This window comes from Pleurodeles waltl, chromosome 8 (genome assembly GCF_031143425.1).
Source record: "Pleurodeles waltl isolate 20211129_DDA chromosome 8, aPleWal1.hap1.20221129, whole genome shotgun sequence".
Lineage (NCBI taxonomy): Eukaryota > Metazoa > Chordata > Amphibia > Caudata > Salamandridae > Pleurodeles > Pleurodeles waltl.
Window position 1 is genome coordinate 345,321,343 of NC_090447.1, and position 23,626 is coordinate 345,344,968.

Consider the following 23,626-nt stretch of genomic DNA (forward strand, 5'->3'; position numbering starts at 1 on the left):
AATTATCTACGTACAAATGGTGACCTTTGTTAAACAGTCGTCTACCAAGTTACCACACAATTATTTTGCTAACTCCAAAAGTGGCCGGACAACCAGGAGGGTCAATACTGGAATCCCTACCAGTGTAGACCCGGAAATTATACATATATACTGTACTGCTTTCTGAAAGCATATACAATTTAATCCCATACTGTGCCCTCTTACTAGGAATGTACTGCTTAAAAACTAAACGCCCCTTGAAAAGGACCAAAGACTCGTCCACACTTATCTCTTTGCCTGGAACATAGACCTCTGAAAAACGATCTACAAAATGATCATGGACAGGCCTAATCTTAAAAAGACGGTCACAATCAGGGTGATCTCGGGGCAAGTCTAAAGCATTGTCTACAAAATGCAGCATACGAAGAAGAAGCAAATAGCGATTACGTGTCATAGTTGCAGGAAATATAGCCGTTGCCATCAAGGGACTAGTAGACCAATAAGAAGCCAGTGACTGCTTCCTGATCAACCCCATCAAAAAAGTCAAACCTAAAAACCCACTGAGTAGCTCTAGACTGAGGCCTAAGTCTGGCAGCGTTGTCCCTCAAATATTGCTCTGCATACAAATTAGTCTGCTCCACAATCTCTTCAAAAAATACATCGTCCATAAACAAGTGAAAGAAGTGGACTGGCAAAAAGTTTTCCGTATTGACTCTACACCCTGGGAGACCAGTAAATGCAGGTAACTGTGGCTGCTCCATGTTTGGGGCAATCCAGGTGTCAGGTCTTCTAATGGGAAACTCTTCAGCCCCAGGCTGCTGCACTCTTGGCACATCAATATCCTCCTCTAAAACAGGCCCTTCATCTGCACTGAGAGTAGCTTCCTCATCAGAAGAATACTCTCAGACAGAAAAATCTCACTGCCAGAATCTCTCACTTCCTCCTCTGCCTCAGATGCAGAGTCAGTCTTGTAATCATGATCTGAAGACGACTCAAAGAGCATGCCAACAACCTGCTGAGCGGTCACTCTGCGGCTAGCCATGATCCTCACTAACAACAAATGGATTGCCAACAACAACTAGCACTAAAATAAGTAATAAACAAAGTGTAGCTTTATCACAAAGAGTTATGTACTAAAAAACTATACCACTCACTTGCCTGAAAAATCTACTCACCAGCAACTACTCTGCACAGCAATCACCAGTGATATCCCACTAAAAAGAAAAAAGCAAATTAGACATGTGACAACTCAAATATCATTGTGGACAATTTCACACACAATACTGCATTTAGTACACCACCTATAAACGTGTCATTCATGCATGTCAACAATACTCCTTTGGAGTAAATTGCTTTCACTTACCTAAAACATGCAACTATGCAAACCGCAGGACAACTACTGCCAAAACCGCAAGGATCCACAGCAAAGGAAGCAAAAGTTTTGAACTAGAACAAAAAGAAGAAATAAACTGTTATAATCACAAATACAAATACTTCGCCAGTTGACAAACACCCCGCCACCAAGAACTTAGTAATTGTCCCTGGTGCCTAAGTGGCTTCTGCCCCACTAGGAGGCAGATGGGCCTAAAAAATAAAAAATAAATAGGCTGATCTGCTCCCAAGTGGGGCAGAAATGGCCAACAGCTCTGTACCCTGTTTGGAGTGGCGGCCCTTGCCAAAGGGGGCAAATGAGGGTGTCCCCAGCACACAAAAAAACAAAGGGAACCAAAATAAAATATCTCTGACATCTTGATGCATTCTGCCCCCCTTGGGGCAGATGGGCCTAAAAAAAATAGACTGATCTGCCTCCAAGGTGGGCAGAAATGGCCATCACTAACGTGCCCCCTTTGGGGGGGGGTAACCCTTGCCAAAGGTGCCGCCCCCCCCACACAAAACACACACACACAGGATCCCTGGGGCCTAAGTGGATTCTGCCCCCCCTTGGGGACAGATGGTTGTAAAAACAAATTGGCCGATCTGGCCAACAGCTCTGTGTCCCCTTTAGGGGGCAACCCTTGCCAAAGGGGGCACCCCCAGCACTAAACAAAAAAAAAATCCCTGCCGTATTGGTGGTTTCTGCCCTCCTTGGGGGCCGATGGGCCTAAAAAAATAGGCCCATCTGCCCCCACGGGGGCAGATATGACCAATACGAAATTTCACCCCTTTGGGGGGCGACCCTTGCCCAAGGTGTGCCCCCAAACACACAAAACACACACACACCACACAATCCCTGGCGCCTAGTGAGTTTCGACCCATCCCTCACCCCCCCCCCCCGGGGGGGGCCAGATCGGCAAAAAACATGGCCGATCTAGCCCGGGGGGGGGTGAAACGTATAAAAAAATAATTGCCCCTGGGGCCTTTGTTTTTGCCCAAAAACAAAGGAAATAAAATCCCTGGTGTCTAGTGGTTTTCGTACCCCCAGGGGGGTGGCCGAAATAGGAAAATGTATCGACCAAATTGAGTATATCTTGTCGCTTGTTGACCTGACCATTTCCATGAACAGCTCATCAATGACACCTTCACCTATCGGATGTAGAGAAGATATTGTTTCCAAGAGTAGGGGGCCAGTGCTGTCCAGTGTCCATCTCTTTAGCCTAGTTGGTTTTTGTACATTGACAGTGATAACATCTCTTCTACCACATATCCCATATATTGAAATTGTTTGAGTCTGTCCATATCTGTTTAATCTCAAAGGGGAGTATCTTTTTAGTGAATATACTCATTTTTTGAGAGCCCCATTTGGAACCAGCACTGGAGGAGGAGCGGGTTAGCTTCTTGGGGCATAATGGTGCTTTACACTTCCCTCTTCCGTGGAGTCTTGTGTTCTGTGTCGAAGGAGAATAATTCAGAGGTGTGTAGTACTTTGAGGTGAGCTGTGAAGGAACACAAATATTTAAGATTCCTCACCCTCATTCTTCTCAACTGCCTCAGGGAAGGGAGTGATGAGGTGGGGCGTTAGTCTGTCTTCCCATTTTATCCTGATTAGACACATGGTTAATCTTGTCCTTCACCATTTCTCCACTTTCAGTTTAAATTGCTGTAATCTTCAAATGTGCATCTCACACACCCTGATCACTTTAATTTTGAAGAGTCACTTCTCTTTTCCCTTCACTTCATCCCAAATATTCCCAGTGTCAGTGCTGGAAATGCCAACTAGATCCTGGTAGTTGGTGTATTCTCTTCCTTACCAGGCATTATCTGCACCTCTGGTAGACATTGGTCAAATATGACCTTCAACGTGCATATTTAGCAGTTTTGGGTTTGCTTCAGGTATCTGTAAAATGTGTTTCTCAGGGCTAGATTCTTGCTTGAGATGCTCAAAGAGCTTTATAGGTTAGCCTGTCGTTATGCCTTCCAGATAAAGGATACGCATAAGAACCCACATTTGCAACAAGCCAGTTAACTGATTGGCAAGGATAGACCCACCCATTTATGCCAGTACGCCATTGCCTTTTTCCACACAACTAGTACCACCATATGGCTGTGACTTACCAACTTTCCTGTCATATCAAGTGGTATGTTTACAGCATACAGAGTCAACTGTTGACAGCAAAAACATGTGGAAGTCCTCTAGTACCTTTATTTATATGACTTTTCCTGTTCCAGGCGAAAAAGTAGTCTTGACAGCAGTGTATTCCCCCTGAGGGAAAAAACAGTATTTTCTCTCTCTCTGCAGTTCTACCAAAAATTCAAAGGTGTCCATCCATATTCATCTACCAGGCTCTATTGATATCTCTGCAATTAACTCTCATTTTTAAAAATTGGCAGATGTCTCCCTCATTAGCCCAAGATCTACTTCCAGCTCATGCAACACCTATATTAGATTGAATAACAGAGTATATTTCTTTGTGCAATGTTTTTTTTTTTTTTTATCACTCAATGTAAGTGGGTTAGAGTTACCAACCAGATCATGAGCCCTTCTTGTGTCAAAATAGATTTGAAATGATGATAATCACTCAATGTGTAACCGAGGAACAGTGGAAGTCATTTGTAAAGATTATCTTAACGTTATTTTTTCCTCCATCCTCATCTTTTAAGGCTGTGGTCAGAAAATTAACACTCTTTTCCATTTGTTATTTTACAGTTGGCTTCTACCACCTGTTGAAGTATATCTTTAAAACTGATTAATCATTGTGTGGCAAGAGAAATTTCCTAGGGGAAAGAAAAAGCAATCTGGTGTATATTCTCATGAAGAGTCTACGTAGACTTGACTTTCAATAATAGTCCTCCGATCTTACACGCATGAAGGACTCACTATAGTCTGGGCTCCCAGCTGCCATCCATCTTCAGGGAACTCAGCTACAAACTAACTGGACAAACCAGTATTTCTTTATCTTTAATCCTCCACTTTGTAATTTCAAAACCTAATTGGGCAGTGAAATAACTGGCAAAGGGATATCCGTAGTCTCACCGAAAAGTTGTGAAGCTCTGTTTGTGGATGTCTTTGCTGCACCACCTTCCTCAAGCACAAAAGCGTTTTGGATGTCCTGGTCCCCCGGTGCCAAATTCCAGCCAACTCTTAATTAGGTCTCAGTCTCAAATGTCAGAATAATATGTCTGGTCCTGAATTTTCCTTCACAATTAAATGACATTACAATATTAAACGTTTTGTGTATATTAAAGCCCAATTTTTAATCTCTGATGCTTAGGTGTTTGAACCAAATGGATTATGGGAATGCTTTTTTCTTTGCGATTTCTGAGTCTTTATTAGAGAGGTTACAAATGATCCAAATCACAGGTAGAACAATTGGAGGTGCCCTCAAGTCTTACAAGGCCCTCAATAAGGGCACTGGCTTTATATGAAGAGTAGGTTTTTCCACTCGCACTCTAAACATTGGCTCATAAAGCAAAGTATTGCGATGGCACATTGATTTTGAAAACTAGATTGATACCTTGTGTTCTAAAAACAGCTTCATTCCACTTATAGCCTACAGTTGGTTATTCTCAAACTCAACACAGTAAGAACTGACTTGCACTGGAATATAAACCACATGGAAATATGTAATTTAGTGACTTTGTATTCAGGAAAGCCAATTTTCTTCTACTCTTTGTCTATCTCTTTCGGAAAGGCCCCGGGTGCATCTTGGTGGAGATAGTGCCTTATAAAAACCGCGACCTGAGGTCATTGCCTATGGACGTGCCATAATGTTAATCTACTTGTGGCTCCCTCAACGCTATCATTCATTTGATGCTTCAGCAGTCAAAAGATTGTTGTTGACTAGGACTTCAGTTTTGCCTGTGCTACTGCAGTTGGGAGAGAGGAGGTCTCGGGTCCACAAGGCCCAGAAACACATGAACCGGGGAGGAGCCCATCAGCATTGGAGGGCTCTTATATTCAGATACTTCTCCTTGCAGCGTGGGATGCCTCTTCAGCTTTCCCTGTGCTGCTGTTGGGGTAGAGGAGTCCTAGAGACTGCAAAACCAAGAAACACACGTGTCAAGGAGGAGTCAGTTAGTGCCAAAATGCATTTAACTCCAGCTGTTTCTCCCTATGGCACGGGTCGCACCCGGGCAAAGACTGAGCGGAGAGCAGACCTGTCTGCACACTGTCTGAGCCCGGAGGAGACTGGGCAGGCCCATATTCTTGGTCCCTGGTTTTTGGGCATAGAATCAAGGAACTCCTCCAGCCACAGAGGTAACCACCACCTTTTTTATGTTAGATAGTATAGGTGGATTGTCTGTACACTATGCATCCATGGGGAAGAGAAAAGTCAGTCATTCCCATTTAGAATAAGGGGGGGGACTCTAGTTCTGGACACAGGTCCATTACCAACTATTTAACGGTCATGGATGTGGTTACTTCAGAAATTAGACTGCTGGAGGGCAAGATTGATGCAGTCAGGAAACAATCAATTTCTACAGTTACTGCTTCCTTCCTGAGAGCCTCAGAGAGCATGTGTGTGGAAAGTAACAAAGCAGCAGTTGCAATAGAAGGTATAATAGTGGTCGGAAACAGGATAATATGGGCCCTGTACTAAATACATGTACCCAAGTCATAGAGGGTACATCCTTCCCACCCCCCTCAACTGACCCCTGGTGAAAAGGAAGAAGAGGGCCCATGCTGTTGGCACAATGGCCGAGGGGTTTGTGAGCCACTCCCCAGTTACCAAGAAGGGGGAGGCAAGATGCACCTCAGCGAAGCAACATGGCAGCCCAAAGCAATCAGACAGTAATTATCAGGCTCTGGAAGCAAGGATCCTTGCTTATTGTACAAAGCAGTTTAATAAACTGGAAGGTATGCTATATGACTTCCATTCTTCTTTTTTTCTCCAAGAAAATGTCATAATTAGAGGCTGTTTTATAGGTCTCTGAGCATCCCCTCAGCATGAGAATTTGGGAAAACCTACATATGCTCAGCCACTGACAACTGTGCGCCTTGACCCTACTACTCAGTTCTCCAGGTGCATTACAAATCTGATAGTTCTACAGTCAAATGTGGCCCAAGCGATAGAAGAAAGCCCATTGGTTGACTCCTGTATTAGCAGGCCTTGTAGGTTAGTAGGCCCACTAAAGACTATCCACAACTCCCTCCAGAGTGTACAACATATTTATTTATTCTAATGGATGTCCCAGTGTTAACACACCATAGAGGGGAAAACCACATGACCTTGAAAAAGAAAACACTTTTGTGGCAGAAATCTGAATTAGGATGGTCCCATGATTTATCGAAGGAAGACCTTTCTGTTAGAAGGACTCCATGGCAAGGCATCCACCTAAAGGAATCTCCAGGAGACTTTCATCATTAATTTTAAGAACCCTCATGTTGTCACATCCCTATTGCAGCACCTATTTTGGATGAAACCTGTGCAGAGTAGAATTAAGGCCCTGCCTTTGCGTTGTTTCTTTAGACATTTTAGGCTACAAATGGAGCTTTCCTTGTACCAGTTACTATATTTGCACGTCCTGTACAGCCACTTTTCAGTGTCCCCTTTAGGAACAACTTTTAAGCTCTACTCTGGAGGCCCAGGACTGACTATATCTTGAAAGGACAGTCAAGTCACAAGAAAATACTTGCACTTATGAGCATCAAATGTGAGGCATGTTCCACTTCCCTCAACGAACAACTTGTGCAGCTGACCATAACTCCACCAACATTATTTGAAGTGAGGCTCCCAGAGGGCACACAATTGATCTTTCCTCTCAATTAACATGTATGGCTGCTCAACAAGTAAATAATCTTATTAACAGAGATGGCATTAAGATACTATCTTGGAATGTTGCTGGTATTCGGGATAAGCTCTTGAACCGAGACTGGGTGTAATTTATTAGTGGACTTGACATAGTTTGTTACAGGAACCCTGGTCCCTAGCTGAGCTTAATTTAAATGTTTTTGTTGTATAAACTATTCAGCTGCCCTCTCCCGCTCAGGAAGACCTAAAGGGGAACTGTCCACTCTCATTGCAATTAAGTTGGCCAAACGTAATGTCAGAGAAGTTATTTTCGCTGGTTTCTACCAGATGCTCTTTTTTATACTACCTGACTAGTTTGATATTATTTTGATTAACTTCTACTGCAGTTTGTTTGATCTTAATTCAGAGAAAGTCATTAATTTATAAGATGTCATTGTAGGCCTACAGCTCAGTCACAATAAGGAAGGTCTTGTTATTTGGGTAGGAGATTTTAATCTACACACATGCAATGATAGCAACACTGTGCCCTGTGGGCTGAGGGACTTTCATGGGATGGAATGGACTCATTTTAAACATGTTCATTGTGGAGAGGCAGCTAATAGAGTTAAGTCCTCGCGGGTCTGGTCTTTTCCAACTGTTACAGGTGCTCTGAAACAGCCCTCCCTCCAACATATAAGGGCAATGGCAAATGTAGTAATATAGATTACATAATTATTTTTTCTGATTTTTGCCATTTATTGCAGAAGTTACACGCTGGCCAGGGAAAATGTAATATCACTTAGCCAATGGAGGTTAAGGACGTTATTACAGCAGTTAACCTGAGCCCCCTGGCAAAGCCCCAGGCCGGATGGGGTACCTATGGATTTGTTTAAAGCAAATAGCGCTCTTTGGGGGACCCCTTATAACAAACATTTTAAGGGTCACTGTATCTGTCAGTTAATTCAGTCTTGGTAGTAGGTGTTTGTGGTTCCAGTTTGTAAGAAAGGGAACTGAAAATGTACTCTGTTGTTACCCTCCAGTCTCCTTGCTGTACAAGGTCATGTAAGATCCTGGGTACATTCATTGCCTCCAAATTGGTTAGAAGACAAGCAAATACTTTCTAGTGTGTAATATGGATTACTCCAGTATTGGAACTTTCATAGATTCACATGATTGACTCCTTCCCAGTCATTGAGATGGGAGTCCCTGGTATCTTAGAAAAGCAATGTCTTAATAGACACATACATTGTAGGCCGTAGGCCTTTAGTTTAGTATCCTATCACGGTCTTTAAAAAAAAAGGACCACATTTTAAATTCAACCAGTCAGATCACACCACCTTTTAGAATCCTCCTGAGAGAAGCTGCTTTCTGTCAGATTTTCCACTGCACGTCGTTCTAAGGAGTCTCCTCTGAGCTCTGCTCAGTTTTCTTCCAGTCAGCTGCTTCAAAAGCATTGTTTTCTCATTTTCTCTCATTTTCTTTGTAGAAAGACATTCTCTTCAGCTTGGTGCTTCAACCTGATACCCATTATGTCGGAGACACCAAAAATGAGCTTTTTTAGACTTTGTGGCATTTGCAAGAAGAGGCTTCATATAGATAATCCTCACAAAGACTGTATATATTGTCTTTACCCAAGAGACTGTATGGTATGTCGCACGTTTTCTATGAGGAGTTTAAAAGACCATGAGGGACGACTTCTTTGCTGCAGAGGCTCAAATCCAGAGACAACCCTGTCTCTGGTGAAGAAAGTGACACCTCCTCTACTTCATCCTCTTAAATGCCGGTAAAGTGAGCTAGAGAGGTTTCTGTTACTCCTATCTCTCAAGAACCTCCCAAAAAGGCATTGAAATAGTCTTAGAGGGGTTTATAAAACATCACAGCCTCGCCAAATGGCCTCGTAGACGTGCCACATTGCCACAAAAGGAAAATGAGTCCAATTTCCCTTCAAAATCCAAAGAGAAATCCACTTCAGAACCTCAATCACCACCACCTCAGGTGAAACATGTCTTAAAAAAAAAACAGCTTCTGCACCACTGACGGATGGATCGACAGTCTCTCCATCGACAAGAACGTCAACGATGCCGTCCAAAGTCTCTACTGTTACAACTACTGTCACCACTACTACAGTGTCGACGGTGGGGTCCTTTGAGTCAACAAAGTCATCGTCCAAGACTCAGTTTCCGCTGCCATCGATCAAAGACATGGCATCATTGTTGATGCAGTCTCCGATGACAAACACCTCATCAGCAGTTCTCCCGTTGATGGTTCTCTCATCGGCTCCTCCACCGTCGATGACCGGTCAAACCACTACAAACTCCACCAAGTCGATGACGATTAAAACACTAACGACGAGGCAAAGGCCAGCCACACTGTGCCTGTTCTCGACAGTGGCATCATCCACAACCCAAATAAGGCAAAAGTCTTTGAAACAGACACAAATAACACCATCTTTAATGTCACCAAGCAAGGTCTCAACACTCTTGCCATCCCACCGTCTGGATGATGATGGCTCTGAGGAAGATGGCCTTTATGGAGCGGCAAGGAGCCTGTCTGATCTTCGTGTCAAGACTACTCAGATGAAGACAACTATTATGATCAACAATATTTCTCGCAAGACTGTTAACAGCCTCAACAGTACCATCAAGACATGGTATGCCTTCCGTCAGCTCTTATATCAGATCTTCAATCTATGCTAGCAGAATTATAGGACATGTTTCCTATCAGTACCTACTTCTGCTCTGCAAGCTCCAGCCTCTACTGATTCTACTCCCCCTCAACCGATTCCTCCTCAGAATTTGCTTTTGCACCGCTGTCCACTGGTGGTGCCACTACATGATCCAACATCTTCTGAAGAGGAGAGAGAGGAAGGTGAAATTCAAACACATCAAGATGAATGGGACGATTACATCTTGCCTATGCCAGCATCTCTAACACCACCTCTAGTTGACTCACCTCCAGAAGATATAGGAGGTTTCTACAAACTCTTGTTGAAAGAGTGGCAACATGTTTGAACCTGCCTATGCCTGCAGCACAACAGGACTGTTACCTTTACAACTTCAAAGAGGCCTTTCAGAAAACAGTCAGGCCATACTTATTATTGGTTAGGTGTCAAACTAGAGCTTAAAAATAATGCACAATCCAGCCACAGTACCTGCTGTGTTGCCCAACCTGGATAAAAAATACAAAGCCCCAGAGGATGCTCCTGTCTGTCTCAGAGGTCACCCTGAACCTAATTCAGTCATCTTGCAGGCAGCACAACGCCGATCACGAAAACCCTCCACCTTTGACAACACCAGCTGATAAAGATGGCAGATGTCTTGGTAACATCAGCAAAAAATGTTGACAATGTCTGCCCTTACTGTAAGGGCTGCAAATTCGCTAGCACTCCTCGGCCCTTATGACCGACACCTATGGTCCTATACGTCCCAGTATTTGGGCGAGCTTCATGAAAATATCAGAGGGGATGCAAAGAAGGTGTTGAAGGAAGGCCAGTGTTTTTCGCCTTAGACATTTCCGCTGCTGGATTCAGGCAACTGACTGGAGCAGCAGTTCTGCAGCGTCTAGGATGGCTTGAGGCTACAAATTTCAGACCGGAAGTTCAAACAAAAATTCTCGACTTGCCAGACGACTGAGAGGCTTTGTTTGGGAAGCATGATGACGAAGCTCTCCAAACTATCAAATCAGAGATGGACACTGCTAGGTCACTAGCCACATTGCAGTACAGAAAAGCGCCTTTTTGTGGCGCTAGACGAAGAAATCAACCCTCCTTTCATGGAGGATATCACCAGTATTGCTATCCAGCATACACCTCCAGTACTCAACAGATCCAGTCTCGGCACCATCAGAGACAACCACCATCGGCAGCGTGCAACCGACCTCCTCCCAGAGGAAAGTCTGGAAGACAGGGCAAAGACACCTCCAGCAGGCAATGACTTCAACCAACAGCCAGCTACCACTCTGTCTCTCCCATCCCCTGTACCAGGGAGAACTATCGACAAGCTGCATCAGTGGAGGCAGATAACCACTATGGGTCCTCGACATTGTACAAATTCTAAAAAATGTCTGAATTGAATTAAGACCCTCTTAACACCACCACAGCCGGAAGTACAAAAAAAACTCCACTTGCTCAGATTAGAAGAAAAAAGGAGCGATCGAAAGAGTTCTCTGCTCGCACAAGGGAAAAGGTTTTTATTCCCGTATCTTCTTAATCCGCAATAAGTCACGACAGTGGAGACCAATTTTCGACTTGAGAGAACTCACCAAATATCTCAAGAAACAATAGTTTTGCATGGTCACACTCCAAGACATATTGCACTTCCTCAACAGGGGAGATTACATGTCCTTCCTAGACCTCCAAGACACCTATTTTCATATATCCATCCATCTGAGGCTCAGTAAATTCCTAAGTTTTACAACAGCCGGAAAACATTTTCAATTCAGAATTTTATCATCATCATCAACACCACAAGCTTTATTCGGGCAACATAACCATCAAAGCATCGTCATATACAATCAAAATACAATAAAAATTCCAAGAAAATATAACAATAATATAGCATTATGTAACCATCTTATAATATATAATCACAAGCATACATTTTAAAACAAAAAATACTGCATGCTAAAAGTAATTCATAAAAACTATTATTTTAAAAAACGACTATGTATGTGCCATGCAGCCACAAGAAACTTGCTAACTGCCTCAATCAAGGGCTTAGAATTATCGCTCCTTAAAATCCTCATTGCTGTGCAACACTGATTCAGGCCCAAAGCTCGACAGATAGTACAAATCCACTTTGTGCGTGGAATGGAATAAGCAGGGCAGAAAAACATAAAATGCTCCACCGTTTCTGAGTTACCATAACATACAGGACATAAATCGGATAATGGAGTAGACCCCCAACATCTTGAATATAACAGTGGAAGATTCCCAAACCGAAAACATGCATACAACCCCTTCCCCCGCAGATCAGGTATAAAATCAAAATATGGTTCAAAGTGGGGAACCCACTTGAAGTCCATAAAAGAGTTAGTGAGACGTCCATTGGAGTTACTACAAATTAACTCCGCTCTTACATAGGACCAGTAAGTTATTTTCAAAACAAAACTGAGTTTTTTCCAAGCTTTGGGGATTTTCCCGAAAAGTAGTCAATCCCAGTATATGAAACCATTTAGACACATGTTTGACCCATGGGATGGAAGTCACATTTGGTCTCTTTAAAAGATCACAAAAGGAATCCCTGTATGTAACAAGCTTGTGTACAGTCCAGATTCTTATCCAGTAGAGTAGTGGTCTTAAAATTATCACATCCGTTATACGTTTGAACCCAAGATCCAAAAACAATGGTATTAAAGGGGTACTACACGGGCAAGAAGTTACAGCCCTAGCAAAATTATTTTCTCCCACTGATAGTTTTTTACAATAAAAAAAAACAACATATTTCAGCACCATAGGCAGCTGCTCCCTGCGCCTTGGCCAAATAGATTTTAATGGCAGGAGAAGCAGCTTTCGAGACCAAACTTTTATAAAAACCCAAGATAGCGGCTGCTCTATGCTGAAGAAGCCCTGCACTCTTAACTCCCAATGCAAATTACTTGATATCCTCACACCTAAGTAATCTATTGAGTGAACCCGAGTCAATAAAGACCCATCCAAGTCAATGGTGCATCTGCCACGGAACCCGGGCCAACCACCATTAACTTCGTTTTATTAGCATTCAACTCCAAACCATAATCCACACAAAAGATTTTAAACTTATCAACTAGAATTTGAAGATCCATAGGAGTCTTAGAGATTAGGAGCGAATCATCGGCAAAGAGTAAAATGGGGATCTTGTGAGCATTCAATATAGGGGCATCATTCTGACAAAAGAGCAATATTGGTACCACCTCGTTGCTAAATAAAGTAAATAAAAACAGGGCCATAAAACAACCCTTGCGCACACCCCTCTGAATAGGATTTTGTTCTGTCAACTCTCCTTCATCTCCCCACCTCACCTGTGCATAAGTATTCTCATGTAATCGCCGTAGAAGATCAACTATGTTAAATGGAACTTTTAGCCTAAGTAGTACTTCCCATAGCTTCTCTCTCGGAACCACATCAAAGGCTGATCGCAAGTCCACGAAAACAACATGTAAAGGTTGCTTGGCAAGAACTACGTACTTCCAATATAGAAGCACCAATCTAAATAACTGGTCTATTGTGCTGGTTTTGGGAACGGAACCCCACCTGCAGTGGAGAAAAAAACCTGGTGATCTTGTGCCCAATTCGTGAGTCTCTCCAAAAGCTGTTTTGCCAACATTTTCTGGAGATAATCAATGAGACTAATGGGTCTGTAATTAACGGGCAAGTTAGCATTTCCTTTTTTGGAAATTGGAATTATTTCAGCACCTTTCCAGGTACTTGGGATAGCACCACCAATGGCAATCTTATTTGAGAGCAGATTTATATACCATGACCAAATAGTTGGATCTGATTTATATAAATCTCCAGGTATTTTGTCAGGTCTAGGCGCCTTGCCTGATTTTAAAGAATTAATCGCATCTGATTTTTCCTCCAAAGAGAAAAAAATGCTGGTTACTGGAGTATAAGTATCCTGGCCAAATAGGTCAAGGGTATCACTGGAAGTAAGTGGTAATGAGGTGGCTGAGTCACATAAACAGCTGTTAGATGGATTCTGGGGAGCAGCATTAAGTTGGGAAAAATGAGTTACCCAAGTCTCTGGTTGTTTATGATTCTTAATGCTGCACTTACTCCCTCTTTGTCTTTTGGATAGTAACTCCCAAATTATGTCCGTATTCTTATTTAATTTAATTGCAACAAGCAGATCCTGGCAAACAGAATTTTCCCAAGCCTTTTTAGCTTGGATTGTGGCCTTTTGTATGTACATCTAGTCGATCGAATCTCCCCCAGGGAGCCTTTTATGATTGCAGTTTTTAGTGCCAACTTTGCCTAAGCACAATCCGCATTAAACCATACATTGGTAACCATCACATTAGGAGCTAAAGATTTAGAAGAGATGTTTTTATAGAAGAAACTCAGCAGTTTCATCAGAATTTTATCCTTTGGTCTCAAGTCTACTCCCTGCATCTTCACCAAATGCCTAGCACCAGTCGCATCTTATCTCAGGCAACAGAGGCATCAAGTCTTTCCCTGTCTCGACTACTGGTTGGTGAAAGCTCCCACCAAACAGTCAGCAAGGGTGTCCACCTCAGCTACTTTACGCCTCTTCGACGAGCTAGGGCTCACTCCCAACCCGGGCAAACCATCACGGAGAATAACCTTTTTGGAAGCAATACTAGATGCAAGCCTCAATATGGCCTACCACACACTTGAGAGACAGCAAAAATTAACAACCCCAGCAAGACAACTGCAAAAAAAAAAAAAAGTAACTTTCTGCTCGCCTTTACAAATCTCTTTGTGGTGTGATGTCCTCTTGTATTCATCTCATACCGTACTGTTGCCTGCATATGCGTCGTCTTCAGGAAGCTCTAGATATCCATTAGAAGCAGGCGTGGGAATTAGACCAGGGAACACTAAACCTCATCTTTCTCCACTGGGGTAAAGTGAATCTGTATTTCTTCGCGACTCTCCAGAACGCCAAGTGCAGTTCTGTGCCTGCTGGCTTCCCCATTGGGGGCAGTGGAGAGATGCATTTTCGACTGTATGGTCTGCAATATTTGCTTACACCTTTCCTACAATTCCTCTTGTTCCAAGAGTGCTTAACAAGATGAAAGACAAGCCCTGTCAGGTCATACTGATAGCCCCTGCGTGGCCGCGTCAACATTGGTACACAGAGCTTCTCCTTCTGTCAATACTTTCTCCCATCAGACTCAAGCCGATCCCATTGTTACTGACTATGAGCAAGGGACAAGTTTGGCATCCAGATCCCATCTCTCTCAATTTATCAGCCTGGCTCCTGAGAATTTGGTCATCTGAACATTCCTAACAATTGCATTGACATACTTGCCAGGGCACGGATGGACAGTATTAATCAAACCTACTGCTTAAAATGCAAAAGATTCTGTCTATGGTGTCAAACTGCTAAAGTGCATCCCATTTCCTTGTCTCCAGAAGAGATTTTGCCTTGCCTCTTACATCTGGCACAGTCAGGTTTGGGGCACGCTTCCATTAAGGTGCATTTTGCTGCCATTTCTCGTTTTTGGAGATCATCTGATAAACCATCTTTGTGGTCCGTCAGGCTCATTAATCAATTTCTCAAGGGATTGTTCAGGACTTTTCCACCAGTTAGAGCCCTTCCTACGACTTGTCCGCTCAACTCAGTATTTGGGCTATTGATGAAAGCGCAATTCAAACCAATCCACAGAGCAGATACGAATGATCTTTCGTGGAAGGTGGCTCTTCGTCTCGCCCTCATGACTGCACGTAGATTCAGGCTTTTGCCATCTAAGAACTATTCCTTCAATTCCGAGAAGACAGAGTCAGTTTATGTACTAACTCGAAATTAATTCCTAAAGTCCTGTCAGACTTTCATCTTAATAAACCTGTAATTCTCAAATCATTCTTTCCAAAGCCTCAAACATCAGCTGAGCGAGCTCTTCACTTACTGGATCTCAAAAGATGCATCAAGTTCTACTTGGATAGAACCAAGAATTTTTGAAAAACAAATAGTCTGTTTGTGGCCTACTGTGTACCAAGGAAAGGATGTCCTCTAACAGAGTAGAGCATCTCTAGATGGATTTCCAGCGCTATTATTTTCTGTCATCAAAAGGCGGGTCAGCCTTTGAACTCTGCAGTGCCTGCACATTCCACAAGACCCATGTCCACTTCCATTGCATTGTTTGCGGGGGCGTTACCAGACATCTGCTGTGCAGCAACATGGAAGATTGCACACAACTTTACTCAACACTACTGTTTAGCTGCGGAAGTCCTGAGAGATGCAGCAGGGGGACAAGCGGTACTAAGACACCTGTTTCAATAAAGGTGAGCCATTTCTATCTTCCCACCATCCGCTTAATACATTTTAAGCACATTTTTTAGGGTCGAGGCTGCGTTGCATGCGCTCGCGCATGCGTATCACAGCGAGACGCTTTTGTATTTAGAAAAGGGCTCGGAGCCCTGTCAACGTCACGTCAGTGTTTTTTATTGGTTCGTGGGCCTGCCTAATAAAATCTGTTTGCTTTCATTAGTCGAAGGCAAGCATACCTCATGCCTTTTCCGGTGGTTAGCCCTCCTCGAGCGCAGCGACCAAGTACAGAAAACATGCGAGGCTAGCTCTTTTCCATCGGGCTCGTGGACTTCTTTTTCTCTAATTTATGAGCGCGATCTCGCTTGGCAGAAGTCGAGCGCTTTACATAGTTAATTTCACTTTTTCGGGTTGTGTACATAAATGCACTTTTGCCAGATAGGTGAAAAGTCGGGTTAGGAGTTTACAACGCAATCAGCTCTAACATGAGCAAACGCGAGACCCGTTGCATTGCAAATGCTTGTCTCTATAGCTTCTGAATCTGCCTGTTATTTTTATTTTTTAACCTCATTATATATGGAAAAATGTACTTCTTACAGCTTGCTATTCTGATTCAGGCATGTGAATCTATGAAAGTTCCAGTACTGGAGTAAGAAAATAAGTTACTTACCTGAAACTGTAGTTCTCCAGTATTTGAATCTTTCATAGATGCACATGCGACCCATCCGCCTCCCAAGAGAAGCTCCCCTTTATTTTCTTCAGTGTTGTACCACATGTATGCACCTAGTGTTTAAGAAATCTGAGGGAAAGTAGCTTCTTTCAGGAGGGTTCTAAAAGGTGGTGTGACCTGATCGGTTGACTCTAACGTTTGGTCCTCTTTAAAAAAAAAAAAATTCGTGTGATATGATACTAAACTAAAGGCCTAAGGCCTACAATGTATACGTCTAATAAGACATTGCTTTTCTAAAATACCGGGGACTCCCATCTCGATGACGGGGAAGAATTCAAGCATGTGAATCTATGAAAGATTCCAATACTGGAGAACTACAGGTAAGTAACTTATTTTCTTACTAAGTAACCTTAAAAGGCGGTTGATCACTCTCTGCAGTAACCCACCAATCAGAAGGGGTCAAGGACGTCATCTACTTAGCCTAATCAGTCAGAGACTCCCAGGGGCATGTGCCCACTTTGTTTCCAATATGGAAGAATCAACCGGCCACCAGGCTGAACCCTGTGCATCTCCCTAGGGGAGGAGCTGGACTTTCTGCAGTTTAACACCACAGCACGAACCAGGGGATCCTGAAATGGTGCAAACTGAACTATGCAAGGAGAGCACCAAATGTGCCCTTCAAAGAAGTCTGTTTGCTCTCAGAGGCCAGCCCACCCAAGCCCAGAGACATCTATTTCAAAGGGAGAGGTGGTTAGACCTCTCCTTTGCAGGAAATCCTCTGTTCTGCCTTCCCCTGCTTGAGCTCGGCTCATAAGCAGGAGGGTAGAACAGTGTCTGGGGTTGGCTGCAGTATGGACAACCAGACCCGCAAGGCTGCACAGGCAGAATTGGGGATCCTCAATGAACCCCCAGAGTACATGGTATGTTGCAACTAGCAATAGAATAGGTGTAGTGAAACGATTCCAACATGTTTGACACCTAACATGCCTAGGTTCAGAGACGCCATTATGTAGTTGGACCACTTGTGTTGACAGGTGTCCACTACATACCTTAAGATGGCTACCCCATACTTGCAAAGCCCAGGGAATGGAGTCTGGGGCTTGTAGGGGTACCCTGCTCATGCAGTGGTACTCTCACACTTAAGGACATGCATTCTGCCCTTGGGCTGAAGGGCCTACCAGATGGGTGACTTACAGTGGCTAAGTGCAGTGACCATGATATAAGGCAAGCACCATTTCATGCAGGCTGTAATGGCAGGCTTGGCGCATACACAGTTTGCATGAGCTTTCATGGGCACCTAGAACACAAGATGTCATTCCTGTCAACATCCTTTAATCAAACTGTTGCATCTCCACCAGCACATACGAGTGCTAAATATGTAATTAGACAAGAAAATGCCTAAACTAGTTGAATTACTTACTGTCTGGGCAGCTTGCTTGCAAAGCCTTATTGTGCAGGTGCCCAATTAAGCCCACCGCAAGCTGCTTACAGTCTCTTGTTGTATTTGCAAACTCATATGTCCCCTCCCTCCAGATCTCTACTATCCAAAAATGGAGTGATTTACAGAAAAGGATAGCCAATCCCCCACCACCAGATCGTTGGGGTATGTGTGTCGTGTTAAGGTGAACCACCCATGTCACAGGTGTAAAGCGCCTTCCTCATCCAGTTCCATTTTAGCTTATTTGATTTGGTAGGGGACAAGTATGTTTCCTGGATTAGGGGTCTATCTGGAGGTTTCAATACCATGTACATCAGGACTTCTTGCACTTTAGTATAGTAGTAAGAACAGTTACATTGAAGGATGGTACCTCAAGATTCTGCAGGCCATACCAGGTCTAGGCACTTACTCAGTCGTCACTTTATAAAGGGCCTCTTTAAAAGAGACTTGAACTGATCACTCAGATGGATTTACAACAGGAACGCACATACTTACATGGGTTATAAGGTGGCTGTTTGAAGTGCAATAACCCTGCACTCCCAGATCATGCTAGTGGGTTGCCAGATTTGACAGTCTTAGGCCAATTTTCCAAGTTGCGGCAGGAGCATTCTAAAGACCTGCATTGCGAGTGAAACTTTGTCCCAATCTGTCAGCATCTTTCTGAATTACCACAGTGAGCCACTGTGTTGCCAGGAGAAAATAGTTCTCAGTCGTAAGGAAATGCCTTCCTTGGCATGGTTACCCCCTGACTTTTTGCCTATTGTTGATGGCAGTTATGATTGAAAGTGTGCTGGGACCATGTTAACCATGCCCCAGCACCAGTGTTCTTTCCCTAAACTGTACCTTTGTTCCCACAATTGGCACAGCCCTGGCACCCAGAAAAGTCTCTTGTAAATTGTACCCCTGGTACCAAGGGCCTTGTTGCCAGGGAAGGTCTCTAGGGGCTGCAGCATGTCTTATGCCACTCTGGGGACCCCTCACTCAGCACATGCTCACTGCCTCAGCTTGTGTGTGCTGGTGGGGAGAAAATGACTAAGTCGATATGGCACTCCCCTCAGGGTGCCATGCCCACCTCTCACTGCCTGTGTTATAGGTAAGTCACTCCTCTAGCAGGCCTTACAGCCGTAAGGCAGGGTGCCTATACTACAGGTCAGGGCATAAGTGCATGAGCACTATGCCCCTACAGTGTCTAAGCAAAATCTTAGGCATTGTAAGTGCAGGGTAAACATAAAGAGTATATGGTCTGGGAGTTTGTCAAACACAAACTCCAAAGTTCCATAATGGCTACACTGAAATCTGGGAAGTTTGGTATCAAACTTCTCAGCACAATAAATGCACACTGACGCCGGTGTGGGATTTATTGTAAAATACACCCAGAGGGCATCTTAGAGATGCCCCCTGAATACCAGTCCGACTCCTAGTGCTAGGCTGACCAATTTCTGCCAGCCTGCCACAACCAGACAAGTTTCTGGCCACATGGGGTGAGTGCCTTTGTCACTCTGTGGCCAGGAACAAGGCCTGCACTGGGTGGAGGTGCTTCTCACCTCCCCCTGCAGGAACTGTAACACCTGGTGGTGAGCCTTAAAGGCTCATGCATTTTGTTAAAGCACCCCATGGCATCCCAGCTAGTGGAGATGCCTGCCCCTCCAGCCACTGCCCCAACTTTTGGCAGCAAGGCTGGAGGAGATAATGAGGAAAAACAGTCAGGACAGCCCCTAAGGTGCCCTGAGCTGAGGTGACCCCTGCCTTTAGAAATCCTCCATCTTGAGATTGGAGGATTCCCCCAATAGGAATAGGAATAGGGATGTGCCCCCTTCCCCTCAGGGAGGAGACACAAAAAGGGTGTAGCCACCCTCCAGGACAGTAGCCATTGGCTACTGCCCCCCAGACCTAAACACACCCCTACATTTAGTATTTAGGGGCGACCCTGAACCCAGGAAATCAGATTCCTGCAACCTACAACAAGAAGGACTGCTGACCTAAAATCTCCACAGAGACTATGGAGACGACAACTGACTTGGCCCCAGCCCTACCGGCCTGTCTCCAGACTCAAAGAACCAGCACAGCAACGCATCCGACCGGGACCAGCGACCTCTGAGGACTCGGAGAACTGCCCTGAACCCGAAGAACCAAGAAACTCCTGAAAACAGCGGCACTGTTCAAAAACTGCTACAACTTTGCAACTTCCAAAGAACTCTCTCGTCCCGTTGGAAGCGTGAGACTTCTCACCCTGCACCTGAACCCCCCTCCCCCCATCCCCTGCCCCCAGCTTGAGCTCCAGAGAACAAACACCGCAGAGAGGACTCCCAGGCGACTACGATGATGTGAGTACCCTGAGTCGACCCCCCTGCACCCACACAGCGATGCCTGCAGAGATGATCCAGAGGCTTCCCGTGACCGTGACTGCCTGGTAACAAGGAACCCGACGCCTGGACCAAGCACTGCACCTGCAGCCCCCAGGACAGAGAGGAACCACCTTCCAGTGCAGGAGTGCCCAGCAAGCGGCCCTCTTCCTAGCCCAGTCGGTGGCTGGCCCGAGAAGCCCCCCTGTGCCCTGCCTGCATCGCCTAAGTGACCCCCGGGTCCCTCCATTGCTTCCTGTATCAAACCGATGCCTACTTTGCACACTGCACCCGGCCGCCCCTGTGCCGCTGAGGGTGTGTTTTGTGTGCCTGTTTGTGTCTCTCAACACCCCCCCCCCCCCCGAGCTATACAAAACACCCCCTGGTCTGCTCCCCAAGGACGCAGGTACTCGCCTGCCAGCAGACTGGAACCAGAGCACCCCTATTCTCCATAGACGCCTATGTGTTTTGGGCTGCCTATGCCCAGGAGACTGACTGTGTAAGTGCTTTACTTACCTGAGAAACCTAACCAAACTTACCTCCCCAGGAACTGTTGATTTTTGCACTGTGTCCACTTTTAAAATAGCTTATTGCCATTTTAACCAAAACTGTGTGTACTACTGATTTAAATCAAAGTTCTATACTTACCTGTGTGAAGTACCTTGCATTTTATTTACTTACCTCAAATCTTGAATCTTGTGGGTCTAAAATAAATTAAGGAAGGTATTTTCTATATAAAAACTATTGGCCTGGAGTTAAGTCTTTGAGTGTGTTTTCCTCATTTATTGCCTCTGTGTGTACAGCAAGTGTTTAACACTACCGTCTGATAAGCCTAATGCTCGACCACACTACCACAAAATAGAACAAGGATATTATCTAATTTTGACACCTTCAACCTCTAAGGGGAACCCTTGGACCCTGTGCACACTATTTTTCACTTTGAGATAGTAAATACAGAGCCAACTTCCCACATCAGCTCCCTCTGATTTTGCTCAACTCCACTAAAGGAGGTCAAGTCTGTAGTAATATCTTGTTTAATATGTGTTACCTATCACAGATTAGGGCGACATAGGCATGCAATTACTGCTGAGGAAGGAGGAGGACGGAAGGTATTTTAGCTTAGCACCAGAACAGATAGGTTCTTCCTAAAATTTCAAGATTGTGCTTGCTTAATTGAACTGAATGAAGAAAGAGGCTATAAATGTTGGTAACCTTTGCGTGTTAAGATGTCATGATCTGTGAAGGTGATTGAGATATAGTTGCCGAACATGCCTAATTTTAGGGTTTTGTTCCTGTCTCCTTTTTCCAGATGAATCCTAGGCAATGGAGCCATATCTCAGAAAGTGCCAAAGACCTGGTGCGCCGCATGCTTATGCTGGACCCAGCTGAAAGGATAACAGTGTATGAGGCACTGAATCATCCATGGCTAAAGGTATATACAACACTGAGAAGTGCATGATGGCATGTAGCATTGATAACAAGCTGAAAGTGTACATTGCTCTTCTTCCTCATGGTATTCTCTCCCCAGATTCTGACTGTTTGACTGTCCCTTTTACTTGAGAGGGCCTTGAATTCCTTCTCTTCACCTATGGCTTGAAAGTCCTGGCTAGTGGTAACCTAAACTATTAATGAGCTATTGGAGTATTTGGCTGTGAATTTGAACCTGTTCCATAGGCCTTTGTCTTTTTAACCATGATTGCGGCTTTTCTGTGTAGTTGTTGATTTTCCCCAAATCATTTAGTGAATGTCAATTTTGCAGGTTTAAGTTACAAATGGATTAACAAAAGACGTCCTTAAATAAACAATTATTTGTGATCAAGACTTGCCAAGGAGGACAAAAGACTTAATCCACAGCCCATTGGGTATACACAGCTATACAGTGTAAAATTAAAGAAGACCACCAGGACTGAGAAAAGAATACTGATTCCTCCCAAAGCATATTCAAACAATTCCCTTTTTTGATCCGATTTGACAGATGCAGACCAGTTCTGTAAAAGATGATTTAGTGCTCTTCTGACAGAGACGTATGTCTCCCCCTTAGTGTTCTTTGTCTCATAGATACATCTGATACAGAAAGCAACCAGGTTTTGTTTCACTGCAGCAGTCTATCAGGTGTCAAAATTCAAGAGGGACCTTTTGGCTTTGTCAGATTATTTTTATGCACCGGGGGCCCCAGAAACGAGAAATGTGCTAGCGAGCACCTGTCTTCTGCATAGAAGGATCTTGCTCAAGGTTGTTGTACCTGAAGTCCCTGTGGTGTTCGTACGATTCCAAATAACATCAGCAGCATGAAGTAGAACTCTCTGTTCTACAGCTTTTTTTTAATCTATCCTCGCCTGTTCCTTAAGTCATTGAAGTGTGTTCATGTCCCCGTTTGAAACTCAGTTTTCTGTGGCTGGAGATATATGTTAGCATATGTTAAGGTGAAGTTTTGATTTCTGAGAACTTAGTATATAACAAGAAGCACTGACAAAGACCAGTGGTCAGATGTTTGATTGTTTCATGTTCACGATGCAGCGAGCCAACAAACATACAATAAATAATTCAACCAGACACATAACCCCGTGCAACAGGAGGCTCAGGGTAATACACTGCTGCATACCATAGTCTATATTGAGGGTGAGGGTACAGTGTGGCCTGTTATAGAGTACCACTGGGTGAGGTACACCATGAGGTCTGAGGGCGAGGTGCTTCGTGGGAGAGCAGCATAGAGTTTTGGGCACCTTTTGGCTACTAACAATGTGCCTCGGGGGATCTCTTGCCAAAGTGCCTTTGGGGAAGTTCTGGGTGTGGCATCTTGGAAGAGTGCTGGGTGACGGGCATCTGTGGAGCCCTCAGTAACGTTCCTCAGGCAGCTTTGGGCTATGCACCTCTGGGGAGCTCTTGGTGAATATGTACTAAAATTAAAACTTCCTGCTTTGTATAGTTGCCACTGCTCACGTGTCCCCACAGGCCCATGTTCATAGCTACAAGACTCCATATTGTGTTTGACATATTATGCAAGTCAAGGCTTTTTCTCCAGCACCATATTGCATATATGTCTATAATTATAATCACCCCATGATAAAAAGTGTTGTTGGCTTAAAAAGCTGGTACTGGCAGAGAATATGGAACCTGACATTAGATGAAAAATAAAGAAAATCTGCATTTAATTATGAAAC

General features: G+C 44.1%; 1 protein-coding gene across 3 annotated transcripts in view; it reads left to right on the plus strand.

Moving 5' to 3' along the window:
- CASK (calcium/calmodulin dependent serine protein kinase) overlaps positions 1-23,626 on the plus strand; it is a 1,258,500-nt gene that overhangs the window by 648,511 nt on the left and 586,363 nt on the right. For all 3 annotated transcript variants that reach the window (XM_069204206.1, XM_069204204.1, XM_069204205.1), the window contains exon 8: positions 21,775-21,897. In XM_069204206.1, coding sequence (XP_069060307.1) covers positions 21,775-21,897 — 123 coding nt within the window. The remainder of the gene's footprint in view (positions 1-21,774; positions 21,898-23,626) is intronic.